This window comes from Bos indicus x Bos taurus, chromosome 9, assembly GCF_003369695.1.
Source record: "Bos indicus x Bos taurus breed Angus x Brahman F1 hybrid chromosome 9, Bos_hybrid_MaternalHap_v2.0, whole genome shotgun sequence".
NCBI lineage: Eukaryota > Metazoa > Chordata > Mammalia > Artiodactyla > Bovidae > Bos > Bos indicus x Bos taurus.
This window is the reverse complement of record NC_040084.1, coordinates 41,926,805-41,952,427: the sequence shown is the minus strand read 5'-3', so window position 1 is coordinate 41,952,427 and position 25,623 is coordinate 41,926,805. Positions and strand designations below refer to the sequence as shown.

The 25,623-nt window shown below is 38.9% G+C and overlaps 2 protein-coding genes across 2 annotated transcripts in view; both read left to right on the top strand.

Moving 5' to 3' along the window:
- The first annotated feature begins 2,363 nt into the window (after window positions 1-2,363).
- On the top strand, window positions 2,364-3,248 carry LOC113898277 (40S ribosomal protein S4, X isoform-like). The gene has a single exon (XM_027551272.1). It carries the CDS (start codon window positions 2,392-2,394, stop codon window positions 3,181-3,183), a length of 792 nt encoding a protein of 263 aa, XP_027407073.1. The 5' UTR covers window positions 2,364-2,391; the 3' UTR covers window positions 3,184-3,248.
- Window positions 3,249-3,677: 429 nt separating this feature from the next.
- Window positions 3,678-25,623, top strand: part of AFG1L (AFG1 like ATPase) — a 194,900-nt gene continuing 172,954 nt past the window's right edge. The window contains exon 1 of the mRNA XM_027551271.1: window positions 3,678-3,985. Coding sequence (XP_027407072.1) covers window positions 3,850-3,985 — 136 coding nt within the window. The 5' untranslated portion in view covers window positions 3,678-3,849. The remainder of the gene's footprint in view (window positions 3,986-25,623) is intronic.

Sequence of the window (25,623 nt, the reverse complement as noted above, 5' to 3'; positions counted from 1 at the left end):
GCCTGGAGAATGCCACGGATGGCCTACAGGCAACATACAATCCACAGGGTTGCAAAGAGTTGGACATGACTGAGCAACTAACACACACACAAGATTTAAAAATAACTTTTCTCATAAGTCTGGATATCCATACACATGGCATTTTTTTGTTTTTGTAATGATAAATACTGAATACATATGCAGTATTAAACCTGGAACATTCTTGGAGTTGCCCTGGAAATATTCAATTACTAGTTTTCATGATTCTTTTTTTACAATTGAAGTACGGTTGAACAAATGTGTTAGTTTTTGGTATACAGCAAAATGATTCAGTTACACACATATACATACATATTCTTTTCCATTATGGTTTATTACAGGATATTGAATATAGTTCTCTGTGCTACACAGTAGGACTTGTTTATATAATGTATATATAGTAGTTTGTATCTGCTAATCCCAGTAGTTATTTTTTTCTAATTAAAAAAGTATCAGAACACACTTAGGAAATAAAGTTGGGGATAGGGAGTAGGAAGATAAGATCCGTTTTCCAGCTTTTTTGAAAATAATATATATGGAGATTCATGAAAACAAATGGAGAAGGCAATGGCACCCCACTCCAGTACTCTTGCCTGGAAAATCCCGTGGACGGAGGAGCCCGGTAGGCTGCAGTCCATAGGGTCCTGAAGAGTTGGACACGACTGAGTGACTTCACTTTCACTTTTCACTTTCATGCATTGGAGAAGGAAAGGGCAACCCACTCCAGTGTTCTTGCCTGGAGAATCCCAGGGACGGGGAGCTTGGTGGGCTGCCGTCTATGGGGTCACACAGAGTCGGACACTACTGAAGCGACTTGGCATGAAAACAAATGAGATACTTAAATCACAGGGCTTCATTCATTCAATGTGAGAAGACGGTAAGGTAGTTAAGAACCAGATCTTGATTTTTTTCAAGATACAGAATAAATTGTATTTCCTTCCATAGACTTTAGGGAGGCATTACAACTTTGGAATCTGTGATGGAATGTTTTTGTTTATTTTAAAAAGTATTGATTTATTTGGCTGAGCCAGGTCTTAGTTGCAGCATGTGGGATCTAGTTCTCTGACCAGGGATGGAACCTAGGCCTCTTGTATTGGGAGTGTGGAGTCTTAGTCACTGGAACACCATGGAAGTCCCTGGGATTGATGTTTTAATAAAATAGTTTACAATGGCTACTTAATTAGTCTTCTATCATTATCAATTCTCTTGAATACAAAAAATGTAATTTATTTCTAAGTTACCTTATATTTGTACACAACAAAGTTCATTTGCCATGTTTCCATCCACTTGTACAGTCATGTGAAAATTTCCCGTAAATCTTCCTAGAAGTTTGGCATTAAACTATACATGAGTTCTTATTTCACTTTTGTAATTATTAAACTTGGAATCTTTAATAAGAGATAATTTCATTGACCAAGACAAGCAGTAGTTTTCCAAGAGCAAACAAAATAATACTCAGACACTCTCTGAAAGTCTTGAGTGTGATAAATGTGTAAGTCAAGGAAGAAATGGTCCAATTTTTTTCAAAAGGTCTTTCACAAAGTGTCACACCAAAAATTAGTGATATTAAATGAAACAAACATGCAGGAATAGTTTGTCCTTTCAGACGTAATTAAAGATAGAAAAAAATCTGACAACATATTTTGGAAGATGATCAAAATAATTTTTCCATAAATGATTTGACAGTCAGTAAAGAAGTCTCCAAAATATTATACCATGCTACATGCTCTCTTTTCCTGTTTCTTTGGAATCTTCTATTGTAGAAGATTTTGTTAGAACTCTTCACTATGACTGGCCCCTCTTGGGTGGCCCTGCAGGGCCTGGCTCATGGCTGCATTGAGTTAGTCAAGCCCCCTCACCAACACAAGGCTGTGATGGGTGAGGAGGTCTATTGTAGACCAACAACCCAATTTTCTGGAACTCTTTATAGTGTAGTTTGAAACTTGGCTTTCTCCTTTCTGTAATCCGTATTTTCTTTCCTGCCTTAACTCACTCTATTCCTTGTTCTTGGAAGGTCTTCATTTCCTGTTGAAAGTAAAGCTTCTAGAAGGCCTTCCTGATTTCCCAAAGTGTTCTTTCATTGATTCCACAACACGTGGTTAAACATTTTGTTGTTGTGTTTATCCCTCCTACCAGATTGACTAACTCTTCAGGTCAGCAGTTTGTATTCCCAATGTATTTAGCATAGTGACTCAAAACAGTTTTTGATTAACCAAAATAGGGCAGATCACCTAGAAATTCTTCTTTAGATACACTGTCCCATGGCCATTCTATCCACTCATTCATTTTAGGCCATTGGCTTTCCCATGTTACATACATTTCCCCATGTTCTTTAAAAACGTTTGAGTGGCTCTTTTCGTGCCTAGCGCAGCCATGGCTCGGGGTCCCAAGAAGCACCTGAAACGCGTAGCAGCTCCAAAACATTGGATGCTGGATAAACTGACCAGTGTGTTTGCCCCTCGTCCATCTACCGGCCCCCACAAGCTAAGGGAGTGTCTCCCCCTAATCATTTTCCTAAGGAATAGACTTAAGTATGCCCTAACTGGAGATGAAGTAAAGAAGATTTGCATGCAGCGTTTCATTAAGATCGATGGCAAAGTCCGCACAGATATAACCTACCCTGCTGGTTTTATGGATGTCATCAGCATTGATAAGACTGGAGAGAACTTTCATTTGATCTATGACACCAAGGGTCGCTTTGCTGTTCATCGTATTACACCTGAGGAGGCCAAGTATAAATTGTGCAAAGTAAGAAAGATATTTGTGGGAACAAAAGGAATCCCTCATCTGGTAACCCATGATGCTCGTACCATCCGTTACCCTGATCCCCTCATCAAGGTGAATGATACCATTCAGATTGACTTGGAGACTGGCAAGATTACTGATTTCATCAAATTTGACACTGGTAACCTGTGCATGGTGACTGGAGGTGCTAACCTGGGAAGAATTGGTGTGATTACAAACCGGGAGAGGCATCCAGGTTCTTTTGATGTAGTTCATGTGAAAGATGCGAACGGCAACAGCTTTGCCACACGGCTCTCAAACATTTTCGTTATTGGCAAAGGCAACAAACCGTGGATCTCTCTTCCCCGTGGAAAGGGTATTCGCCTTACCATTGCTGAGGAGAGAGATAAGAGATTGGCAGCCAAACAGAGCAGTGGATAAAATGATCTCTATGTGATGTGATTGGAAAAGTCTTTGTAATTAAAGATAATACCAAGTGAAAAATAAAAAAAAATAAAAATAAATAAAAACGTTTGAGTGTACGCCACATCAAAAATAATTTATGGTATTAAAATACAGAAAGCAAAAGTGGTAGGAGCACATTTCAGATACTCTGCTAAAGATGAGTTGGACGCTGGAGGCAAGTAAATCCTACCATTTATGGAAGGTAACATGAATATTTCGTTAAAACATGAGCCTGCACTTTTGATTTTGCAATCTCGGTCAGGTTCTCTAACCTAAAAGGCTCAGGGATGGTTGTTTGAATACAAGCTGTAATCACGTTCCAACTCCTTGAAAGTCTTTTGGAATCCTCTGCTGCACCCTCTGGATGGACAATTGTCCCTCTCGCCAGGCTTGAGCTGCCCGCCCCGCCCTCGGTGCCGCCGCACTGCATGCTGGGAGTCGTAGTCCAGATTTGCTATGTCTGGAAGGATCCAAAGGGCATCGGAGGCCAGCCCGCCCCCTCGCTACTAGAGGTCGAGTTCTTCCGCTGCTCATTCTCTCGGGCGGAGCCTTCCATGAACCCGGCCACGTTTGTCTGTGCTACCGTCTCTCTTCTGGGTTTCAATAAAGTTTTCCTCTTCCTCCCCTGGTGCGGAGCTCAAGATGGCGGCCTCATGGTCGCCCTTGGTTACCCTGTGCTTAACGCAGAGCCGGCTGAGAGGGAGATGTGTTGGGTGCAGGGCTTGGGCCGCTGCTCTCACCCCTTCGGCCATCGCCCCTGGAAACCCTCTTTGTAAAGGTTAGTGACTGTGTCTGGAGTAAGCCGAGCCCACTGCTTATGACCCAGGAAGCCTCGGGGCAGTCAACCCTCCTGGAGCTCCATATACTGCCGCTTTGGTTCAGTTTTCGAGAGGTTTCCTCCAGAGGGATTTCACCCTCTCGTGCTCTAGTATTATTGCTTGCTCCAGGAGGAGCACTAAGCACTGAGGGAGGTAGCCCAGAATGACTTTTCATTTTGAGGGTCAGGGTTCGACTCAGGGTTTGTTGTCCCCCGGACCCCGGCTGTTACAGTTGAGACTTTGTAAGCCCAGGTGTGGGAGTACCTGGCTTGAAAGGATTCAAGTGGGGGTGAGGGGTGGGGGTTGAGGTCTAGGAATTCTTCCAACCTGCGCGTTCGCAGTCCCAATGTCTCCAGCCTGGTATCCCGGGACTGTAGTGAAAAGCCAAGCCTCTGACACCTGCAGGCTCCGCGAGCTCTCTGGATTCCGGGAATGGAAGTGTACAAACATTCTCAGATTGAGGGGTCGAGTTCTCATGTACTTTTCAAGTTACTAGAGGCTTCAGCGAAGTGTATTTTGTCACCAAGGCTTACACCATTCATTCATTCGAATTGTTATGTGTTCATGAATAAATGAACCTGTATTTTAAGTAAGCAAGCCCACCAGGAGTGCTAATTTTACTGCTCTGTTCACATCAGTTCAGTTCAGTTCCGTCGCTCATATACTTCTGTTCATATACTTCAACTAAATTGCAGGTTACTCAAAGGCAAGGACCAGATGTCAGTTTCCTCAGCACTTAGCACAATGTTTGGCGCCATATATATATATATATATATATGTTTTTTTTTTGAGTGATGTTATTCTTATTGTTCCCTCATCCACATAACTTTCTTTAAAAAAAAAAAAAATCTCCAGGCCACTCCCCCCATAGATCTCAATAGATTGTTTGTCGTTGTCTAATTTAGCTAAAGCTCTCTCAGTCTTTGATTATTATCAACAATAGAATTGAAATTAATACTGGAACTGTGATTAAGTCCCTTTAGGTTTTATTGTAAAGTTTAGCATAATCCACCTCCTATACTGGAGAAGGAAATGGCAACCCACTCCAGTATTCTTGCCTTGAGAATCCCATGGACAGAGCAGCCTGGCAGACTACAGCCCATAGGGTGTCACAGAGTAGAACAAGACTGAAGTGGCTTAGCACACTTACTATCTAATGGAATATTTTGGTAGCATGAGGTTTCTTCGATCATAATATAAACTTAGAATTTTTTTTTTTTTTGCAGTATAGACACTAGAAGTAAACAATAGGAAATTCAAAGGTACAAAAAGGAATTAGGTAAAATGTTGACTTTCTTCCACCCCTGTCCCACAGCCACTTAGTTTTTCTTCCCAGAAGCAACTACTGATACTTGTTTCTTATGTATTCTTCCAGAGACATTCTGTGTGTGTGTGTATGTGTGTATATATATATATATATATATATATCTGTGTGTGTGTACATATATACACATATATATATTTATAAATATCTGTGGTATGTGCTACAGAAAAATAGAAGTGGTAATGTACTATACACACTTTTCTAGCCTTATGTTTTTTTTCATGTATTGATACTATATCTTGGCAGTCATTCCACATCAATACATGTAGAACTGCCTCACATTTTTAATGGTTAAAATAGAATTCCATTCTATGCATGTACCATAATTTCTGAAAATTAGGACTTAAGGAACATCGTAATAACATGAGACTTATTGAATGTTTGTTCGGGGTCATACAGTATGCTAACTGCTTTCTACATACCTTACCTTATTTAATTCTCATTATCCTTATTTTGGGGATGAAAAACCCAAGGTTGCAAAAGTTATATGGCTAGTTAAGTGACAGAACTTGTGGGTTCAAGTAAAGGCTGTGTCTGGACTTACATCTGAGCCTAAGGCCAATGCTATTAACCTGAACTCATACTATCTCCTATACTCAAGATTTAGCCAGTTTTGAATGTGGACATTTGATGAAAATGTAATTAGGATAGAAGTCAATTTAACTGTAACTAAAATTGCTCCCTCTCCTTCTTTAAGTAAAAGAAGAAATTTAAGTTAAATGTTATTCAGTATTTGGAGTCTGATTTAAATTTGTTTTCTATCCTTTTCTTGATTTTTTTGGGGGGTGGGGTTACTTACTATTTACATTTTAAAAATTTATATTTTATATTGGAATATAGTTGATTAACAACATTGTGTTTCAGGAGTAAAGTGATTCAGTTGTACATATGTATTTATTCATTCTTTTTCGGATTCTTTTCCCATATAAGTTATTACAGAATTTTGAATAGAGTTTCCTGTACTATTTATGTAAAGTTGTTGTTATCTCTATTTTATAGATAAACAGTCTGACCAGCCACTCTAGTGGTATTTGAACCCAGGCATTTTTGCTCCAGAAGCACAAACTTAACCACTATGTTCTACTAGCTCTTTAGCAAGATGATAAACGTTAACACCAACATATCTAGGCTCATCAGAAGTCTTGTAGGACTACACAAAAGAAAGCAGCTTTGCTTGGAAATGGAAGGGCTTTTAAGCAAAAGTGTAGAAGTGAGCTGTGACTGGCCCTTATTGGTGTAGGTATAATTCCTCAGGGGGAGTAGGTAGAGATGAAGCTTGGCAGGTGGGCCAGATTCTGTTTAGAAGAGTCTTGTATAGTATACAAACATGTAGGCTCAGGGTGATTTTGTTGAATATTTCTTGAGAAGTGATCAGGTCCACTTTAGTATATTTGTCCTTGGGGCCACCTGAAAAACAGATCAGGAATGCCTGGATGGGGGAATATTGGAAGCATGGTGATTATCTAGGAGAGTGACTTAGGGCCTGAATTACTGGTAAAAATGGAGAGCAGGGCAGCAAAGGAGGGAGTTCAGAGATATTGTTTTGGTAAATCGACCCTCTCTGGGGGAGACAAGGAAATAGCAGAGTTAAGGTCAATTTGGGTTTCCTACTTTGGGCAACTTAATGGCATCATATTCCGTCTATCAAAGAAAACTAAACAAACAAAAAGTAAGGCCAGAGGTGTTTTAGGGGAGGTTCCATTTTGGATATATTAAATTTGAGATGTTAGTGATAATTCTAGGTAAATAAATCTAATTAGTTGTAGGAAGTATGAGAGATGCATCTAAGAAAGGAAATAGGAGGTGCTGAGACACATGAGAATGGAAGAACTAGCTTGGTAATATTTGTAGAATGAAAAGGAGGAAAGACTAGGAATGACTTCTTAAGGAAAACTTATTTTATGAGCAAAAGAATGTGACCTTGTCAGGGAGCAGTTAGAGAGGTCATAGGAGTAAGAGGAGAGAAACCAAGGAGGAGAGTGCTTTTAATTTTTCTAGAACATAAAATCAGCATATCTATTTTACTTAAGCTAGCCTTAGAAATTGTTTGTTTCCTAGAGGTGAGAGAATATGAGAGTCACATCTTGTGATTTCTTATTATTATACTGTCCTTCTGCATCTCAATGTTGTATTTTTAGATCTCTCTGTTAACTGATGATTCATCTTTACCTTTAGCTCACAATCTCTTTTTTAGTACACGCACATTGGAGATCCTCATCAGGTATTATTGTGAGTAGAACTCAACCATTTGAGTTGGTATTATTTATTGGTGGTATAGATTAGTGATTAAGAAAATGGACTTTGGACTTTTATTACCCAATTAGATGAATACCCTGTGTGAAACTTCATATTTCTTGGATTTCTATTAACATTTATTATTGTATTAGAAAAGAATGTTCATGCCTCCTCCTGAGACTGATTAACTTCATGATAATGGTTTCTTTGGGCTTCCCTGGTGGCTCAGTGGTAAAGATTCCACCTGCCAGTGCAGGAGACGTGCGTTTGATCCCTGGGTGGGGAAGACCCTCTGGGGAAGGAAATGGCAACCCACTCCAGTATTCTTGCCTGGGAAATCCCGTGGACAGAGGAGCCTGGTGTGCTGCAGTCCATAGGGTTGCAAAAGAGTCGGACACAACTTAGCAAGTGAGTAAATAACAACAGGTTTCTTTCAGTTAATTTTTTTTAAAGCATAGTAGAACTTACTACATGGCATAGCTAGTGTCCAAATGTAATTCTGTGGTGGAGGGTTGGCAGATGAAATAGGATGGATTCAAGAGTGGAACTTTTGAACAGGGCTACCTTGATAGCTCAGTTGGTAAAGAATCCTTCTGCAATGCAGGAGACCCCATTTGATTCCTGGGTCGGGAAGATTCACTGGAGAAGGGATAGGCTACCCACTCCAGTATTCTTGGGCTTCCCTTGTGGCTCAGCTGGTAAAGAATCTGCCTGCAATGCAGGAGACCTGTGTTTGATCCCTGGGTTGGGAAGATCCCCTGGAGAAGGGAAAGGCTACCCACTCCAGTATTCTGGCCTAGAGAATTCCATGGACTGTCTTGTTTTAGTCCATGGGGTCTCAGAGTTAAACACGACTGAGCGACTTTCACTTACTTTCACTTACTTGCTTACTTAAGAGTGGAACCATTCAAAAGGAACTTTAGAAGTCTAGAGACAGATTACTGATCTACCGTAAATTAGCACTGCTTTTTACCTAGTGATCTGCATTCTCTTTAAGTGAATGGTGAATGTTAAATGGATTTAACTATTTTGGATTTGTCTTTTCACAAAAGTACTACAGAAGTAATAGTCAGTGGTCTTGAAATTGATAGTTCAGCCTTGGCACCAGTACACTAATATGCTCTGTAAATTGACAGAAGGTTATGTGGCCTCAGCTTGACTCTCTCTCACACTGTTTCTCATAATTTTCTCTGACTAGTGACTAAGATTTGTTCTAATTTCTCTCTTAAGAGCCTTTTGAATATGTCTCTTCTTCCTGCTGTGTTTTGTCTTCCTTGCCTGAAGTCCTCTGTTGAGGTCTCATTTCTGTGTGCACCCTGTTGGAGGTAACTCATACTTTAATCTTTGGAATCTTTTTCTTAACCTTCTTTCACTATCCTGCTTGTCCTTCTTATTTCTTCTCTCCATTCAGCTCATCCTCAAAGATAGTTTTCAACATTATCTGTCCATGTTCTTGACCAGGTACACCTGTTTTCAGCAATTTTTAAAGCCTGAACATGTAGATCTTAGTTATTTCAAAGCTCCATAATGCAATTTATATCTTATATATAACTCCTATAGATTCCATTTAAAAATTCTTTTATATATGTGTGTAAAAAATTTTAAATGAACATAACAAATAGATGTTATTTTTCTTTATTGTTTGAAAGAAAATAGATCTCTTAGATTTCATTATTAAGTAGTGTTTGGAAAGAGTGAATATTAAGGAGTTACTCAGTATGCTAGGCCATGCCTATAATTACTTCAGAATAGCTTTATTCAGATTTTTAGGCAGTATTTTACTGATTTGTTATGAAATTTAAAGTACTGTTTTTTTTCCTTTTGTAAAGTTACACACATTGACAGATTGAAGATTAACTAGCTTCTAAAGGAAAAGAATGATAACTGGCAAGCATTTAGTTTCAATTTTCATAATTTTTCTATTTAAATCAAAAGCACCCTTTTAAAGCCCCTAAATCAGCCATTTATAAATAAAGTAAATCATCTTGTGATGCATTCCTTGATGATGGCTTATGTTGTTTTTCTAAAGAAAGAGTTTAATTAAGATTTGATTTTCTTCTATTCTGCACTTTGTTTATTCATCACTGAATCAAACATAGGTCTTTTAGTGTCACTGGTAAATCTGACTTTTTGGGTCATTGATGACCATTGCAGTTTTCAGAAAGGCAGCTGAATGTTTTTCTTTGGGTATGAATAGACCATAATAGAGCATAAACGGGCTGCATATGACCTTAGCATGGGCTTCTGTCATTGTAGGAGAACATTTCTGGTCAGTGGCCACTGTTTATAGTTTGTTAAAATCAACACAAATGTACAAAACACTCATGAATAATTGTGAACACAGTATTTGAATGGATGTTTAATAAATATGCATTAAAAATCTAATTACAGTAATGAAGTTTACAGCTGAAATTTTAATCCAACCCTTTAGAAATATTAAACGTGCTTTTCCTGATTGTGCATTTTTCTCACAGCAGTTGGGTAAACATTTTAAACTGGAAATCTAAATTCCTCATATAGTTTTGATTTCATTTAACTAAGCGTGTGTTCTTTTTGGCAACAGTCTTCTTTCTCTTTGTGAAAAAGTAAAGCTCCTTTTATCCCATAACTATTACTTAGAAGAATTCTGATCAGTTCTGTTTTAGGACTAATGAACATATGGGATACCTGATGAATAATAAAATGTAACCTGGGAAGGCTAGATTGTGATTTTGGTTTCATCCTCTGGTACTGAATCAGTCATTTAATTTGATATTTCCTTTTTCTCATCTGTCGAATGAGATTAGTCATCCTAACTAACATGTCATCATGAGGCTCAAATGTCATCTATGAGGCTCAAATAAGTTATTGTATGAGAAAGTCCTTTGAAAACCATAAGACATGTTATATAAGTGTGGGGCTATGCCAGGAGTAATTGAAATGGTAATATTGAAATGGTAGAGGTGGTGGATTCCAGTCAGTGAAAAGGAATAGGACGAACTCAGCTCTATGTATAATTACTAAAACCTTTTTGATTTGGGGGGCAGACTCACTTATGTTAACAATGGCAAAGGACTCAGTCTGATTTCAATGCTTTGAATTCTAGAAAATGCAGTTTTGATTTTTCTAAGATGGTGTGGAGGGCCTCTACAGATAACCAGGATGGTTGTTGTTATCCTAGATTTAACTACCTTTTCTCTGGATATCCTGAATATATCTAGAGGGTCTTAGAAAATATGAGCTACTGCTTTCATCATGATGTTTCAAAGAAAGCTGTTCAAATTTGATTTATAGTATTCAGATAAGTCACTTAGGTATCATATCTTCATTTAGTAAGATATTGCTTATGGATACTGTTTTCAGAGTAACTCCAGTTGTTAATTATTTGCTGTGCAGTGAGATACAATGATAACATTTCGTAGGATCATAGAATAATAGAGCTGAAGGGGACCTCTGGGTTATGTAGTCAAATGTCAGATGGGAATGTACTTTCTGCCTTTATTTCTTTTTGAGGCATTCTGTTCATTTTTAGGTAGCCCTAATTGCTAGAAAATACTTTAATAGGCTAAGATTTGAGCTTCTCTGTAACTTCTCCTCATTCATCTTGACTCTTTCCCCAAGGACAGCTTATATAACTCTAGTTCTCATTATTCTCATGGCAGTTTTCTAAGTATATTAAGACCGATGATGTGTATCTTATTAATTTATATAGTCATTTATTCATTTATCATATTTCCTTGTCCCAATTCCATTTGACAGCCTTTACAACATCAAAGACTTATATTTCTCCCATTCATCTGTGCATTCATTCTGCAAATATTTCTTGGTGCACCTGTATGCTAGACACAAAGTGCTGGGATGTTACTCTCTCCTTAGTGTCAACCTCTCTTGTCTTACAGTCGCATCTCATGACATTCTTATGAAATCTTACGGTTTCTAGATCCCTGAAGTACTTCCCTTCTTGAGACTACAGTATGGTTTCTGAATGTCATTCTGTAAACACGGTCCACATATCAGTATATTCCTTTGGACATTTCTGGCCAGAACAGTACTTTAGGTTACCTTTTCTGTGTCCTGGTGCATTAACTTGGTGGCCAGGTCATATTCATGTCTCACCTTAAGGCTCCTTGGGCTATTAAGACAGGTCTCCTTTGTTTATACTTGATGAGTTATTTTTTTCTATTAAAAGTAAATTATTTTTATTATAAAAATACTACATGTGCATAGTAGAAAATACAGGAAAGATAATCACTGTGAACTTCATTTTTATTTTTTAAGTATACTTATTAATGTATACGATTCATTTAGAAAAGTACACAAGTGGTAATTGTAAAGCCTACTGAATTTTTATAAACAGATTTGTGTAAATACAACCCAAATCAAAAATAGAACATTTGTAGTACTCAAAGGCTCACATTGTGTACCCTTAAAGTCATTAGTTTTTTACTCAAAATGGCAGTCAACACCCTGGTTTATGTTACTGTTGATTTATCCTTTCATATGTTGATTTACACTTGTTTTCATGTGTTGGCTATTTAAATAATGCTGCATTGGATAGACGGAGAAGGCAATGGCACCCCACTCCAGTACTCTTGCCTGGAAAATCCCATGGACGGAGGAGCCTGGTAGGCTGCAGAAGAGTAGGTCGCGGCCTGGTAGGTCTCGAAGAGTCGGACACTTACTGAGCGACTTCACTTTCACTTTCATACATTGGAGAAGGAAATGGCAACCCACTCCAGTGTTCTTGCCTGGAGAATTCCAGGGATGGCGGAGCCTGGTGGGCTGCTGTCTATGGGGTCGCACAGAGTTGGACACGACTGAAGCGACTTAGCAGCAGCAGCAGCAGCAGCAGCAGCAATGGACAGAGGAGCCTGACAGGCTACAGTTCATGGGGTCACAAAGAGTGGGACACGACTTAGTAACTGAGCATGCACACACAGTGGACATGGGGGTGCAGTGATTTTTTTGAGATAGTGATTTTGTTTCCTTCAGAGAAATACTCATAGGTGAAATTGTTGGATTCTATTTCTTAATGAATTATGTCAGATTATAGATTGCAAATGTTTTCTCCCATTCTGTGGGTTGTACCATCACTTTCTTGGTAATGTCCTTTATTAATACAAAAGTATTAATTTTGATGAAGTCCAATTTATTTTTTGTTTGGTCGCTTTTGCTTTTGGTATCATAACTAAGAAATCATTGCCTAATCCAAGGTCATGAAGATTTACAATGATGTTTTCTTCTAAACATTTTATAATTTTAGCTCTCATGGTTATGTTTTTGATCCATTACTACAGGGATTTAATTGGGATTCATTAAGTCTGAGTTTCACAGATGATTGTCATTGTCCAGACAGGATTAGCTTTAGAAAGTCCACACCTGTTAGGAGAGTAAGTCAGGGATTGGCAACCTTTTTCTGGAAAGGGTCAGGTAATACTTTTGTCCTTGCCTGCCATGGTCTCTATTGCAGCTATAATTGGCCATCCTTATTTTTGAGTTGAACATCTGTGGATGCAGAGGGCCAACTGTATTTATTGTACTGTACCATTTTATATCAGGGACTTGAGCATTTGTCGATTTTGGTATATGAAGGGGCTCCTTGAGCCAATCTCCTGCGGATACCGATGAACAATTGTACTCAATTCTGGTACTGTGAAAACAGCCAGAGACAATAGACTATTGGGTATAGCCATTGGCCTGCTGACCATAGTTTGCAGACCACTGGACTAGGAAGATATTCACCTGTACTTTATTTTTTTGGTTTGAAATTTTTAATGTATTTACATTTTAAAGCCATCTGGAAAGTATTTTGGTATGTACTATGAGGGGATAATCTAAATTAACTTTTCTATTCTAGTTGTCTAGCTGTCACTTGTTGAATGACGGGCAGCCCCCCGTCCCTGAGATTCTCCAGGCAAGAACACTGGAGTGGGTTGCCATTTCCTTCTCCAGTGCATGAAAGTGAAAAGTGAAAGTGAAGTCGCTCAGTCGTTTCCGACTCTTCTCGACCCCATGGACTGCAGCCTACCAGGCTCCTCTGCCCATGGGATTTTCCAGGAAAGAGTACTGGAGTGGGGTGCCATTGCCTTCTCCACAGTGTTTTATAATTATTTTCTCATCTGGTAGATAAGATCCTCCTCATTACTTCACATCTTCATGATTTTCTAAAGATGTTGGAATTGGAATTTGATGGAACTGTGTTTAATCTGTAAATTGTACAGAATTGACAGTGTTATGATGTTGTGCCTTTCTTTTCCATAACATTGTGTCCAGTTTTCCAAATTTTCATTTATGCCTTTGAAAATTTAGTTCTCTTCACATAGATCTTACAGATTGATTGTTAATATGACTCTTCTTTATTTTAGACTTTTTAATCTTAATTGTAAGTGGGATCCTTTTTTCCCCTATTGTATTTGCAACAGGTCATTGCTAATATGTCAGAAGGATAAAGCTGTTAAATTGTTTTCCAGTATCCTTCTCCTTGCACTTTTCTGGTGGCTCAAACAGTAGAGAATCCGCCTACAATATGGGAGACCTGGGTTCGATCCCTGGATTGGGAAGATCCCCTGGAGGAGGGCATGGCAACCCGCTCCAGTATTCTTGCCTGGAGAATCCCCATGGACAGAGGAGCCTGGCGGGCCACAGTTCATAGGCTCTCAGAGAGTCGGACACAACTGAACCACTACGCACAGCACAGCACAGCATCCTTCTTCTTTGCTTAAGAGGAGGTATAATTAAGCCACCAAATTCTTTAAAACTCCTAAGTGGCTCCCTGGTATCTTCAGTATTAAATTAAAAAACTATTTGAATTTAACTTTAAATTTACCATTGTAAAGCCCTGTGTCACCTGGTTTCTTTGTATTTTTCTAGTATCTTAATTCTTGCCCCTGGGCCTTTTATATTTTATCTCAGTACTGAACTTGTTTCATTTTCTGTAATGTATGGTCCTCTCATATTTCAGAGCCTTCTCTCAGCCTGATGCACCTCCTTCTCTTTTTTCTATTTTTCCCTGGCTAACTCCTGTTTCTCTTTTTTGCTCTCAATTGAAACATCATTTCCTGAGTAACCTTACTTAACCTCCTTAACCTAGGTGCTTTGGCTCTGTGATCTCATAGCATCCTTCTCTTCCCTTTACTTGGTACCACATTTTATTAAAGTTGTTTATCCACTTTTTTAAATCTCTCCCAGTGCCCTGTTGGCATTTTGAGTACAGTTACAGTGTCTGTCTAGATGGTTGTTTGAAGTTTTTAGTACAGAGCTTTATACTCTATGGCTACTTTATTTGTTGTTGCGTATTCAGTTCTTCTGCTGAAAAGTTTTCAATTGATTCTTTTCAGTATAATTAAGTTTTTGAAGCTATTTACACCTTTTGGTACTTTTATCCCGTTTTGTGGCACATCAACATCATTTTGAATCACAACTGTGATCCATTGGTCTGTCTCCTGACTTGGTGTCATCTTTGTTTTTGAGAGCTGGGTCTTCATTTAGTGCCAAATATGTTAATACTTGGTTCTCAAAACTCAAAAAGGTGTACATTAATCTAGTTAGTCAGAATTCTTAAGAGCCAGTTATGTGAAGTATAAGCGCTTTTATATTTATATAGAAAGGAATTTCTTTGCTCTAACATTTCAACTTTGGGCTTTTAGTAAAAAAGCTGCTGATTCATACACATAGGAAAAAAACTATGGTTACCAAGGAGGAATGGAGAGAGGAGGGGTAAATCAGGAGTAAACAACAAGGACCTACTATCTGGCTGCTGCTCTAAGTCACTTCAGTCGTGTCCGACTCTGTGCGACCCCATAGAGGGCAGCCCACCAGGCTCCCCCGTCCCTGGGATTCTGCAGGCAAGAACACTATCTGGCACCGGTAACTATATTCAATGTCTTATAATAGCCTGTAATGAAACAAAATCTGAAAAAAGCATATATATATATGTGTGTGTGTGTAACTGAGTCACTTTGCTGTAGCTAAAACTAACACAGCATTGTAAACCAACTATACTTCAGTAGAAAAAAATCTGCTGCTGCTGCTGGGTTTTGGAAGAGTACCGTTTATTAGCAGAGGGAGGTTGACCCCAGAGTGCAGGCAGGTCAGAGCTCTAGCTGGGCCTGAGTAGGGTGGAAACCCAGGAGTGGGTTGATGGTTGCTCCAGGAGGCTTGAGTACTTCAAATTAGAGGGCCTGAGAGAGGTTTGTGTTTTGATTTTCTGTTGCCTGGCTGCGATAACTGGGAGCACAGTCTTCACTTGTCTGTAGTGTTATGGTGATTTTAATGAGCGAAGTATCCTGGTGGTTTGGGGTCGTTTAGCTTGGGCTCCTATCTTGCACATTCACTTAACATTTTCTAACTTTTTGTGGTGTTTTAGTTCCCTCATTTGTAAGGAATAGCAATGCCTACCTTAGATTTTTTTGGAGAAGTAAGATAATATATAGAACATGCTATGTGTACCCTGGCTACATAGGAGGCACTTGTTAGTGTTTTCTTTACCTTTCAGGATTCTGTTTCTCATAAGTTTTCAAATGAATCCAAGCTTTGCAAAGAAAATCTTAAGTTGTTAAAATGAACATAAAGCATATGACTTTTCTGGGTTATGTAAGTACCTCTTGTAATCTGTTGATTTTTATACAACATCCTTAATTCTAGTGAAGTAAACACATGCAATGTCTTGAAATAGACTCATCAAAAATTTTATTGAATATTTTTGGACATATAGCTGTCTAGGAAGGAATAATGCAAAAAGATAATTTTCTTTACCTTGAAAACTCTTTAAATTTGTATAATCATTTGTTATCTTGCATATATTCAGTTCTCTAATCACAGGGTATTTTTGAGCTGAGAATTCTTTACTAGTATGTTTTTGAGCTGAGCCACTTTACTGATGAGTTGTATGTAAAATTTCTGCACATTAAATGACATCTCTACTGATTTTGAGTATAAAGTTGGAGATGGGTTCTCAAAAATATGTAACACCAAGTGAAAACCCTTAAGGGTGAAACAAACCTGTAAAATAACATTTCTGAAAGAAAAATGCTTACTTTCTGTTGAAATAGTCTGGTCCACCATTTTGCCTAAGTCTTTAAAGAATATCTGTAAGATTTTCTTAACTATCTACTTTGTGTAGAATTTGAAATTTCATTCCTATTTAAAGCCCCAAAGAGCACAGAGACCACACATCCCCTTTGCTGTTATTACTCTAGCTCTGTGGAAACACAGTTAAGCTTTATGACATATATTTTAGTCAAGGTTCTTCAGAGACAACCAATAGGATGTATGTACATTAGAAAGAGATTTATTATAAGAAATCATCAGTTTGTGCAATTATGGAGGTTGACAAGTGCCAAGATCTACATCAGTATGCTGAAGACCTGGAGACCCAGGAGAGTTGGTGGTGTTAATTCCCATCTGTGTCCAAAGGCCTGAAAACCAGAAGTGCCAATAGTGTAGTTCTCAGCTTAAGACCCAGGAAGAACCAACATTTCAGTTTGAGTCTAAAGGCAGGAGAAAACCAATGTTACAGCGTAAACGCATCCAGGCTCAAGGAGTTCCCTCTTACTCAGGGGAAGATCAGTCTCCTGTTCAGGACTTCAACCGATTGGATGGCACCCTCCCACATAACGGAGAGCAGTCTACTCAGTCTACTGCTTCAAATGTTAAGCTTAAAAGAAATACCCTCACAGACGCATCTACAGTGGTGTTTGACCAAATGTATTGGCACTCCATGGCCCGGTCAAGTTGACATAAAATTCACTATCACACATATATCAAGATTATTGTTGTCCTCAGTGTGTCAGCGGCATTTCCTCTCATGTTCTGAAGGTACTTGCAGCAGTACAGGTATGTTGACTTCACAGGTAAAAGTACAGAGGCAGGAAGGAATGAGTTTCTGTCCTAGTCATCTTTTGAAGAGCATCAGGAGACACTCTGGCAGAAGTTGACTTCCTCTTAGGCATCATTGGCTAGGACTGTGATTTTGTGACCAACTTGCTATGATTCAGAGTTGAAATGGTGGAGTCAGGAGATAAATCTGGAGGGTATGACTCCAGAGCCCATGCCCCTTCCACCATAACATCCTGCCTCCCTGCTGGACCTGTAGGTACAATGCTGGCTCTGCCACTACCTAGCTATGGGGACATGGACAAGTTACTTACTTAGTCCCTTTGTGCTTCAGGTTCTTTAAGTTAGGGATAATGTTAGTACCTGCATCAAAAGGCGGTTGTGAAGATTAAATGATTGGAAGTGTGTAAAGTACTGAGAAAAGTACTTGGCACTTAGTGAGAGCTCACTAAACGGCAATTTTTGCTGCTTTTGTTATTATCTATATGACTTGGTCAGTTTACTTAACCTGTAATGCTAACTCTCTGGTCCAAATCATAGATATCTCTGAACTGTACTGTTGTTACAGTTTCCTAACTGGTCTCTCTGCCTTTTAAAAAAAAAAAGGAAAAGAAAAATTCTTCTACTTGATCTTATCAAATCCATGCTATTTACCATGGTTTGTAAGACCCTGCATGATCTGGTCCTTCCTCCCTTTCCAACTTCACCTTATAACATACTGCACCTTGTAAACTTTCTCTTCCTTCCTTGAAAATGTGAAGCTTATTTCCATTTTCACTTTAAGGTTTGCCAGAGCTCTTTCTTCTCCCTGAGCAGTTCTCCCAGTTCTTCCTTAGGACCACTTCTTCAGATATTAGGTGTCAACTTATGTCACTTCCACAGGAAGGCTTTTCTTGATCATCTATAGGAGTCCTCAATCATTCCCTAGCATAGTGCTTCTCAGACTTAAGTGTGCATATGAAACACCTATATATTTTGTTAAAAATGCAAATTTTGATTCAGACCCCTGAGGTGGTGCCTAAAATTCTGTACTTTTGTTGAGCTCCCTGGGGAGATCAGAGGTCCCAGGATATCATTCAGTTTTATTTTCACCAGTATACTGATCACTACATGATCCTTTGTTGCTTCTTCATTTAATTTTTTGTCTGTCTTCCCCTTGACTGGAGGGAAGTCTCCACAAGGAAAGGTATTTATTTGTTTTTAAGTGTAGTTTCACTGGTGATAAGAATAGTGCCTGAGCTACATAGTTGGTTCTCAAGAAACGTGAATGAATGAATCGATGAACAGATTCATTTATGGGTGTTTTTAGTTATTTGTATAATAGGATTATTGTGCAGAGTAGAGCAAGTAATTATGTGAAGTTACTTAACCTAGTCCTTAGTACACTGTAGGTGCTCAATAAATGTGAGCCGCTCTTAATAGAATTTTCTTTTAAACTCAAAATTTTGACAATTCTTTTTAAAACAGTGATTCTTAACCAGTTTTTGTTCACTTGTTTGAAATTCTAAAGGAATTTGTAGTATATTTAGAGGTCTTACCTCAAGAAAAATGCACAAACATACACACAGACACTTTTAATTTCAGAAAGCTCTCAGACCGCACCCCACCCCCTCCCCCCATTCAATTCACTGCCAGCCTATCAAGACCTTATTTAGAAAAAACAACCCATATATATATAAAAATTCTTGTTAGGGCTGTTTGCGTCAATTTGCCTTTTTCTAATTTCTCAACAGTTGTACTGTCGAATTGCCTCTTCTTTCTTGTTGTAAGTTATTATGTGCCGTTAAGAAAAGCATCAGTGCTTGTGTGCTCAGTTGCTCAATTGTGTCCTACTCTTTGTGACCCCCTGGACTGTAGCCTGCCAGGCTCCTCTGTTCATGGGATTTTCTAGGCAAGAATACTAGAATGGGTTGCCACGCCCTCCTCCAGGGGATCTTTCGGACCCAGGGTTTGAACCCGTGCCTCTTGCTTCTCCTGCATTAGTGGATTCTTTACCATGGAGCCACCTGGGAAGCCCCACAGAGCGTAATTGTGCTTTATACTATTAAGGCAATGAGATTATTTAAGTGGAACATGTTAGCATAGACTTTAAGAGTGCAGAACTTAAAAATTTTTTTGTTCTAAATCTCTGTTTTAAGATGAAATCTTAAATATTGGGGGAACTCCCTTCTCTTCCTGCCAGTAATGCCCCCGCAACAAACAGACGTGATTTGTGTTCTTAAAACTTGCTGGACTTCTGTAAGAAGTGTGCCAAGCATTAAACCCACAAAGTGACACAGGACAAGAAGGGCAAGGATTCTTTGAATGCCCAGGAAAAGTGGTCTTATGACAGGAAGCAGAGAGGCTATGATGGGCAGAATGAGCTGCTTTTCTGGAAAAAGGGCTAAAATTACAAAAAAGGATTGTGCTGAGGCTTGAATTAATTGAGCCTAGAAAGTGCTGCAGATTTAGAGAGTGCTGACTGTTAAGGCCTGCAAGCATTTTGAACTGGGAGGAGATATAAGGGCTAAGTGGTCCAGTCCTAAGCTTCATCTTTTATTTTTTTATGAAGACAGTAAAATCTTAAGCTTATGTTCATTTAAAAAAAAAGTTGGTGGAGGGGTAGCTGAAGTAATAACAAATAAACCTGTTAAAGCCTGGGGAAGCTAATTTTTTTTTTCCTTAGGGAGAAAAATAGATGTAATTGTTAGAATACTATCTAGAAAATTATAATAGATTGTTCAGATGCTAAAATATCATGATATTGAGTATATCTTATAGCAGGTGGGCTATGGAGCATAGTAGAATCTTCCTAAAACTTAGTTTAGGAGAGAGTAGTGAAATAAGGTAGAAAATTGAGGTATTAAAACAGTTTAGATTTTTTTTTTCCCCTCTAAAATCTCCCATTTATGTTTGTGGATTAGTGTGTGGATCTTCAGAATGGCATTTTCCCACTGTCCATTTGGAGTACAATAAGGCAAATTAATACAAATCAAAATAATATGGCAGCAGCATCACATAATTTGTGTACACTGATGTAGTAACAGATTTAATTTAGTGCAGCTTTTGAGAAGTCTTTTGTGTTTCAATTTATACAGCTGCTATCCAGGCCTAAGCTGGCCAGTCTTTCAGCCTTGAGCATCTTGCCTGACTGATTCTCTTTCTTTTTAAAAAGACTTTATTATTTTTTTTAGAGCAGTTTTAGGTTCACAGCAAAATTCAGAGAAAGGTACAGAGATTTGCCAAATACCCGCTGCCTGCCCCTCAGCATGTCCCCATTATCACTGTCCCGTCCAGAGAGGTACATTTGTTATAGTTGATGAACCTCCATTGACGCAGCATCATCATCCGAAGTCCATAGTTTACAGTAGGGTTCACTCTTGGTGTGGTACAGTCTACGAACATGGACAAGTGTATAATGACATGTATCCATCAATATAGTATATTTTAAGGTATTTTCACTACCCTAAAAATCCTCTGTGTTCTGCCTATTCACACCTTCTTCCTATCTACTTGCTTCCTTTTTCTACTACTGATCTTTTTACTATCTTCATAATTTTGCCTTTTCTAGAATGTCATTGTTGTATAATTAAGATACAGGACCTTATAGTATATAGCTTTTTCAAATTGATCTTTCACTTAGTTACGTGCTTTTACATTTTTTTGTGTGTGTGTTTTCATGGCTTGATAGACTCATTTCTTTTTAGTGCTGAGTAATATTCCATTTTCAGGGTGTGCCAGTTTATTTATCCATTCTCCTTCTGAAAGACATCTTGGTTGCTTCTAAGTTATGGCAATTATGAATAAAGATGCTATAAATATATGTGTGCAGGTTTTTGTGGACATAAGTTTCCAGCTTCTGTGGGTAAATACCAAGAAGCATAATTGTTGGATTGTATGATAAGAGTATAGTTTTGTAACAAACCACCAAATTGTCTTTTAAAGTGGCTGTACCATTTTGCATGCTCATCAAGAAAGAGAGGTCCTATTGGTCCACATCCTGGCCAGCATTTGTCAGTGTTCTGGATTTTGGCCATTCTAATAGGCATGTTCAGTTCAGTTCAGTTCAGTCGCTCAGTCGTGTCCGACTCCTTGCGACCCTATGAATCGCAGCACGCCAGGCCTTCCTGTCCATCACCAACTCCCAGAGTTCACTCAGACTCATGTCCATTGAGTCAGTGATGCCATCCAGCCATCTCATCCTCTGTTGTTCCCTTCTCCTTCTGCCCCCAACCACTCCCAGCATCAGAGTATTTTCCATTGAGTCAATTCTTCGCATGAGGTGGCCAAAGTACTGGAGTTTCAGCTTTAGTATCATTCCTTCCAAAGAAATCCCAGGGTTGATGTCCTTCAGAATGGACTGGTTGGATCTCCTTGCAGTCCAAGGGACTCTCAAGAGTCTTCTCCAATACCACAGTTTAAAAGCATCAATTCTTTGGTGCTCAGCTTTCTTCACAGTCCAACTCTCACATCCATACGTGACCACTGGAAAAACCATAGCCTTGACTAGACAGACCTTTGTTGGCAAAGTAATGTCTCTGCTTTTGAATATGCTATCTAGGTTGGTCATAACTTTTCTTCCAAGGAGTAAGCATCTTTTAATTTCATGGCTGCAGTCACCATCTGCAGTGATTTTGGAGCCCAAAAAAATAAAGTCTGACACTGTTAGTGGTATCTAATTGTTCTTTTAATTTGCATTTCTGTGATGGCATATGATGTGGAGATCTTTTCATATGCTTCTTTGTCATATGTGTATCTTCTTTGGTGAGGTTTCTGTTAAAGTTTTTAGACCAGTTTTTAATCAGATTGTTTTCTAGTGAGTTTTTAGAGTTCTTTGTGTGTTTTGGAAAATAGTCTTTTATCAGATGGGTCTTTGGCAAATATTTTCTCCCAGTCTGTGGCTTGTCTTCTTATGAGACCATGACATTGTCTTTTGCAGAATAAAAGTTTTTAATTAAGTCTAGCTTATCAATGATTTGTCTCAGGAATTGTACCTTTGGTATTGTATCTAAAAAGTTAAAACGGTACCCAAGATCATCTAGGTTTTGCCTGTATTTCTTGCATGGTATCTTCTAAGAGTTTTATAATTTCATTTTTTACATTTAGTCCTATGATGCATTTTTAAAAAAATACTTATTTATTTGGCTGCACCCAGTCTTAGTTGCGGCATATGAACTCTTGATTGAGGCATGTGGTATCTAGTTCGCTGACTAGGGATTGAACCTGGGCCCCCTGCATTGGGCGTGCAGTCTTAGTCACTGGACCACCAAGGAAGACCTCCTGTGAAGCAATTTGAGTTAATTTTTGTGAGGTGTAAGGTCTGCGTCTAGATTCACCTTTTTGCATGTGGATGTGCTGTTGTCCCAGCATCATTTATTGAAAAGATTATCTTTGCTCCACTGTATTACCTTTATTCCTCTGGCAAAATGAATTGACTATATGTATGTGGCTATATTTCTGGACTCTCTACTCTGTTTTATTGATCTGTTTGTCTGTTCTTTTGGCAATACAGTGCTATAATGATTATTGTAGCTTTCTAGTAGGTCTTGAAGTTGGGTAGTGTCAATCCTCCAATTTTGTTCTTCTCTGTTGGTATTGTGTTGGTTATTTTGGGTCTCTCTTGCTTCTTCATTTACATTTTAGAATTATTTTGTCAGTATCCACAAAATAATTTGCCAGAATTTTAATTGAGGTTCCGTTGAATCTGTAGATCAAGTTGGGAAGAACTGACATTTTGACAATATTTAGTCTATCTGTGAGCATAGAATATTTCTCCATTTTTAAGTTCTTTGATTTTGTTCATCAACGTTCTGTCATTTTCTGCATATAGATCTTTTACATATTTTGTTAGATTTACACCTTAGTATTTCATTTTTGGGAGTGCTAATGTAAGTGGTATTTTAAAAAATATTTATTAATTCAGCTGTGCTGGTCTTAGTTGTGGCACACAAGATCTTTGATCTTACATTGGGACATGTGGGAATCTTTAGCTGTGGCATGGGGGATCTAGTTCCATGACCAGGCATTGAACCTGGGCTCCCTCTATTGGGAGTGGAGAATCTTAGCCACTGGACCACCAGGGAAGTCCTTAAATGCTATTGTTTTTAATTTTACATTCCACTGTTCACTGCAGGCATAGATGAAAGTGATTGTCTTTTGTATATTAACCTTGTATCTTATAACCTTACTGGAATTGCTTGTTAGTCCTAGGAGTCTTATTTTGTTGTTTCTTTTGTATTTTCTATATAGACAATCATGTCATTTGGGAACAGAACATTTTATTTCTTCCTTTCCAATCTGCATGCCTTTTATTTCCTCTTCTTGTCTTACGGCATTATTTAATGCTGTGTTGATATGGAGTGAAGAGAGGGGACATCCTTTACTTGTTCTTGATCTTAGTGGGAAACTTCTAGGCTATTACTCTTAAGTATATTTTTAGCTATAGGGTTTTTGTGAATATTCTTTATCAAGATAAGGAAGTTCCTTCTTTTCTTAGTTTACTGTGAGTTCTTATCATGAATGGGTGTTAGTTTTTGTCAAATGCTTTTTCTGTGTTTATTGATTCCTTGAACCTCAGAATGAGAACACCATATGTGTTGGGGATCCCCTTAAGACTACCCTCTGGGGATTTACTAAAAGACTCAGAGGACTCAGCATATAGTTAGACTCAAGGCTACCATTTATTATAGTGAAAGGATACAAAGCACAATCAGCAAAGGGAAAAGGCATGTGGGGGAAAGTTTGGGAAAAAATTAGAAGCATATAAGCATCTTCTCTCAGTGGAGTCAAACAGAACATGCTTAATACCTCCAGCAACTTTGACAACAGGGGTGAAATGTCTATTAGGAAGATTCATTAGAGACTCGAGGCCTAGGGTCGAGTGGTGGTTATGGACGTGCCCTCTGCCTGTCCACGCGTGCGTGCTTAGCTGCTTCAGTCATGTCTGACTCTGCAGCCCTATGGACTGTAGCCCGCCAGGCTCCTCTTGCCATGGGTAAGAATACTGGAGTGGGTTGCCATGGTCTCCGTCAGGGGATCCTCCCTACCCAGGGATTAAACCTGCATCCCTTATACCTCCTGCATTGGCAGGTGGGTTCTTTACTACTAGTGTCACCTGGGAAGCCCACCCTCTGCCTAGCCTGTGCGAAAATTCCAGACTTGTAGAAGGAAACTCGGTGTTCAGCATAAACCATATTGCTTATATATAATACAAGCGTTTAGGCACAGTGAGTCACTCGTACTATTTCTGGATTGATGGGGAACCCTGTGGGAATTCAGGCTCCAGTCAAGGTCCCACTTTTGCAAGCAGGCATTTCTAAGCTCTGCAGTCTGAGGCCTGCTGTGTTAACGCTTTTCTGTGCACTGTTCTCACTTAATGTGATCCTATAAGGTGGGGAAGAGGCCTTAGGGGCTACTTTGGAAATGAAGGGATATGGGTGTGAGAATGAGGGAGATGTGGAGAGGATGGGACTTTGTTACCCCTTTCTTCTTTTCTGTTAAGTAAATTTAGGATCCGATGGAAGGTTTTGTATATAAAAAAGGTGCTGCTGTTAAAATTACATTTGAAAATCACTCCTTTAAACAATGAGATGAATTTTAAGCCAAATATTGGTAAAATCACATTTGGATTTTAGTAGGATCATTTCTGTTGTTGATGGGAGATATTTTTTTAAGAGATTGTGGTCAAGATAAATTTGAGGTTGGAGATGATCAGAGGCAGGGAGATCAAGACAGAGATAATTAAGAGCATCGGCTGGAGTGGTTATATGAAGAAGGAGGAGGAAATGGATTAGAGAGACTTTACGATGTAAAATTGGGTAGAGAGCTTCTCTGATGGCTCAGACGGTAAAGAGTCTGCCTGCAATGTGAGAGACTTGGGTTTGATCCCCGGGTTGGGAAGATCCCCTGGAGAAGGAAATGGCAACCCACTCCAGTATTCTTGCCTGGAAAATCCCATGGACAGAGGAGCCTGGTGGGCTACAGTCCATGGAGTTGCAGAGTCAGATACAACTGAGCGACTAACATACACACAGAAAATTGGGTAGCATTGATGATTGATTGGCTGAGGATCTGGTTGCGGTCTGGGGAGGAGGTTTGGGGTTGGAGAAGGAAATTAGCATTATCTTAGGTATTTTACTTAGTTGATTCCAGGGAGTGGAAAAGAGCATTTTCCCTGGTTGTGAGGGTCTCATAATCCTCCAACACTGCTGGGTATCCAGTAGTGGATACCGACACTATCTACCTGAA

What these genes read in the sequence shown, in the direction of transcription:
- LOC113898277 (XM_027551272.1), top strand. Translation starts at nt 2,392, where the DNA reads ATGGCTCGGGGTCCCAAGAAGCACCTGAAACGCGTAGCAGCTCCAAAA.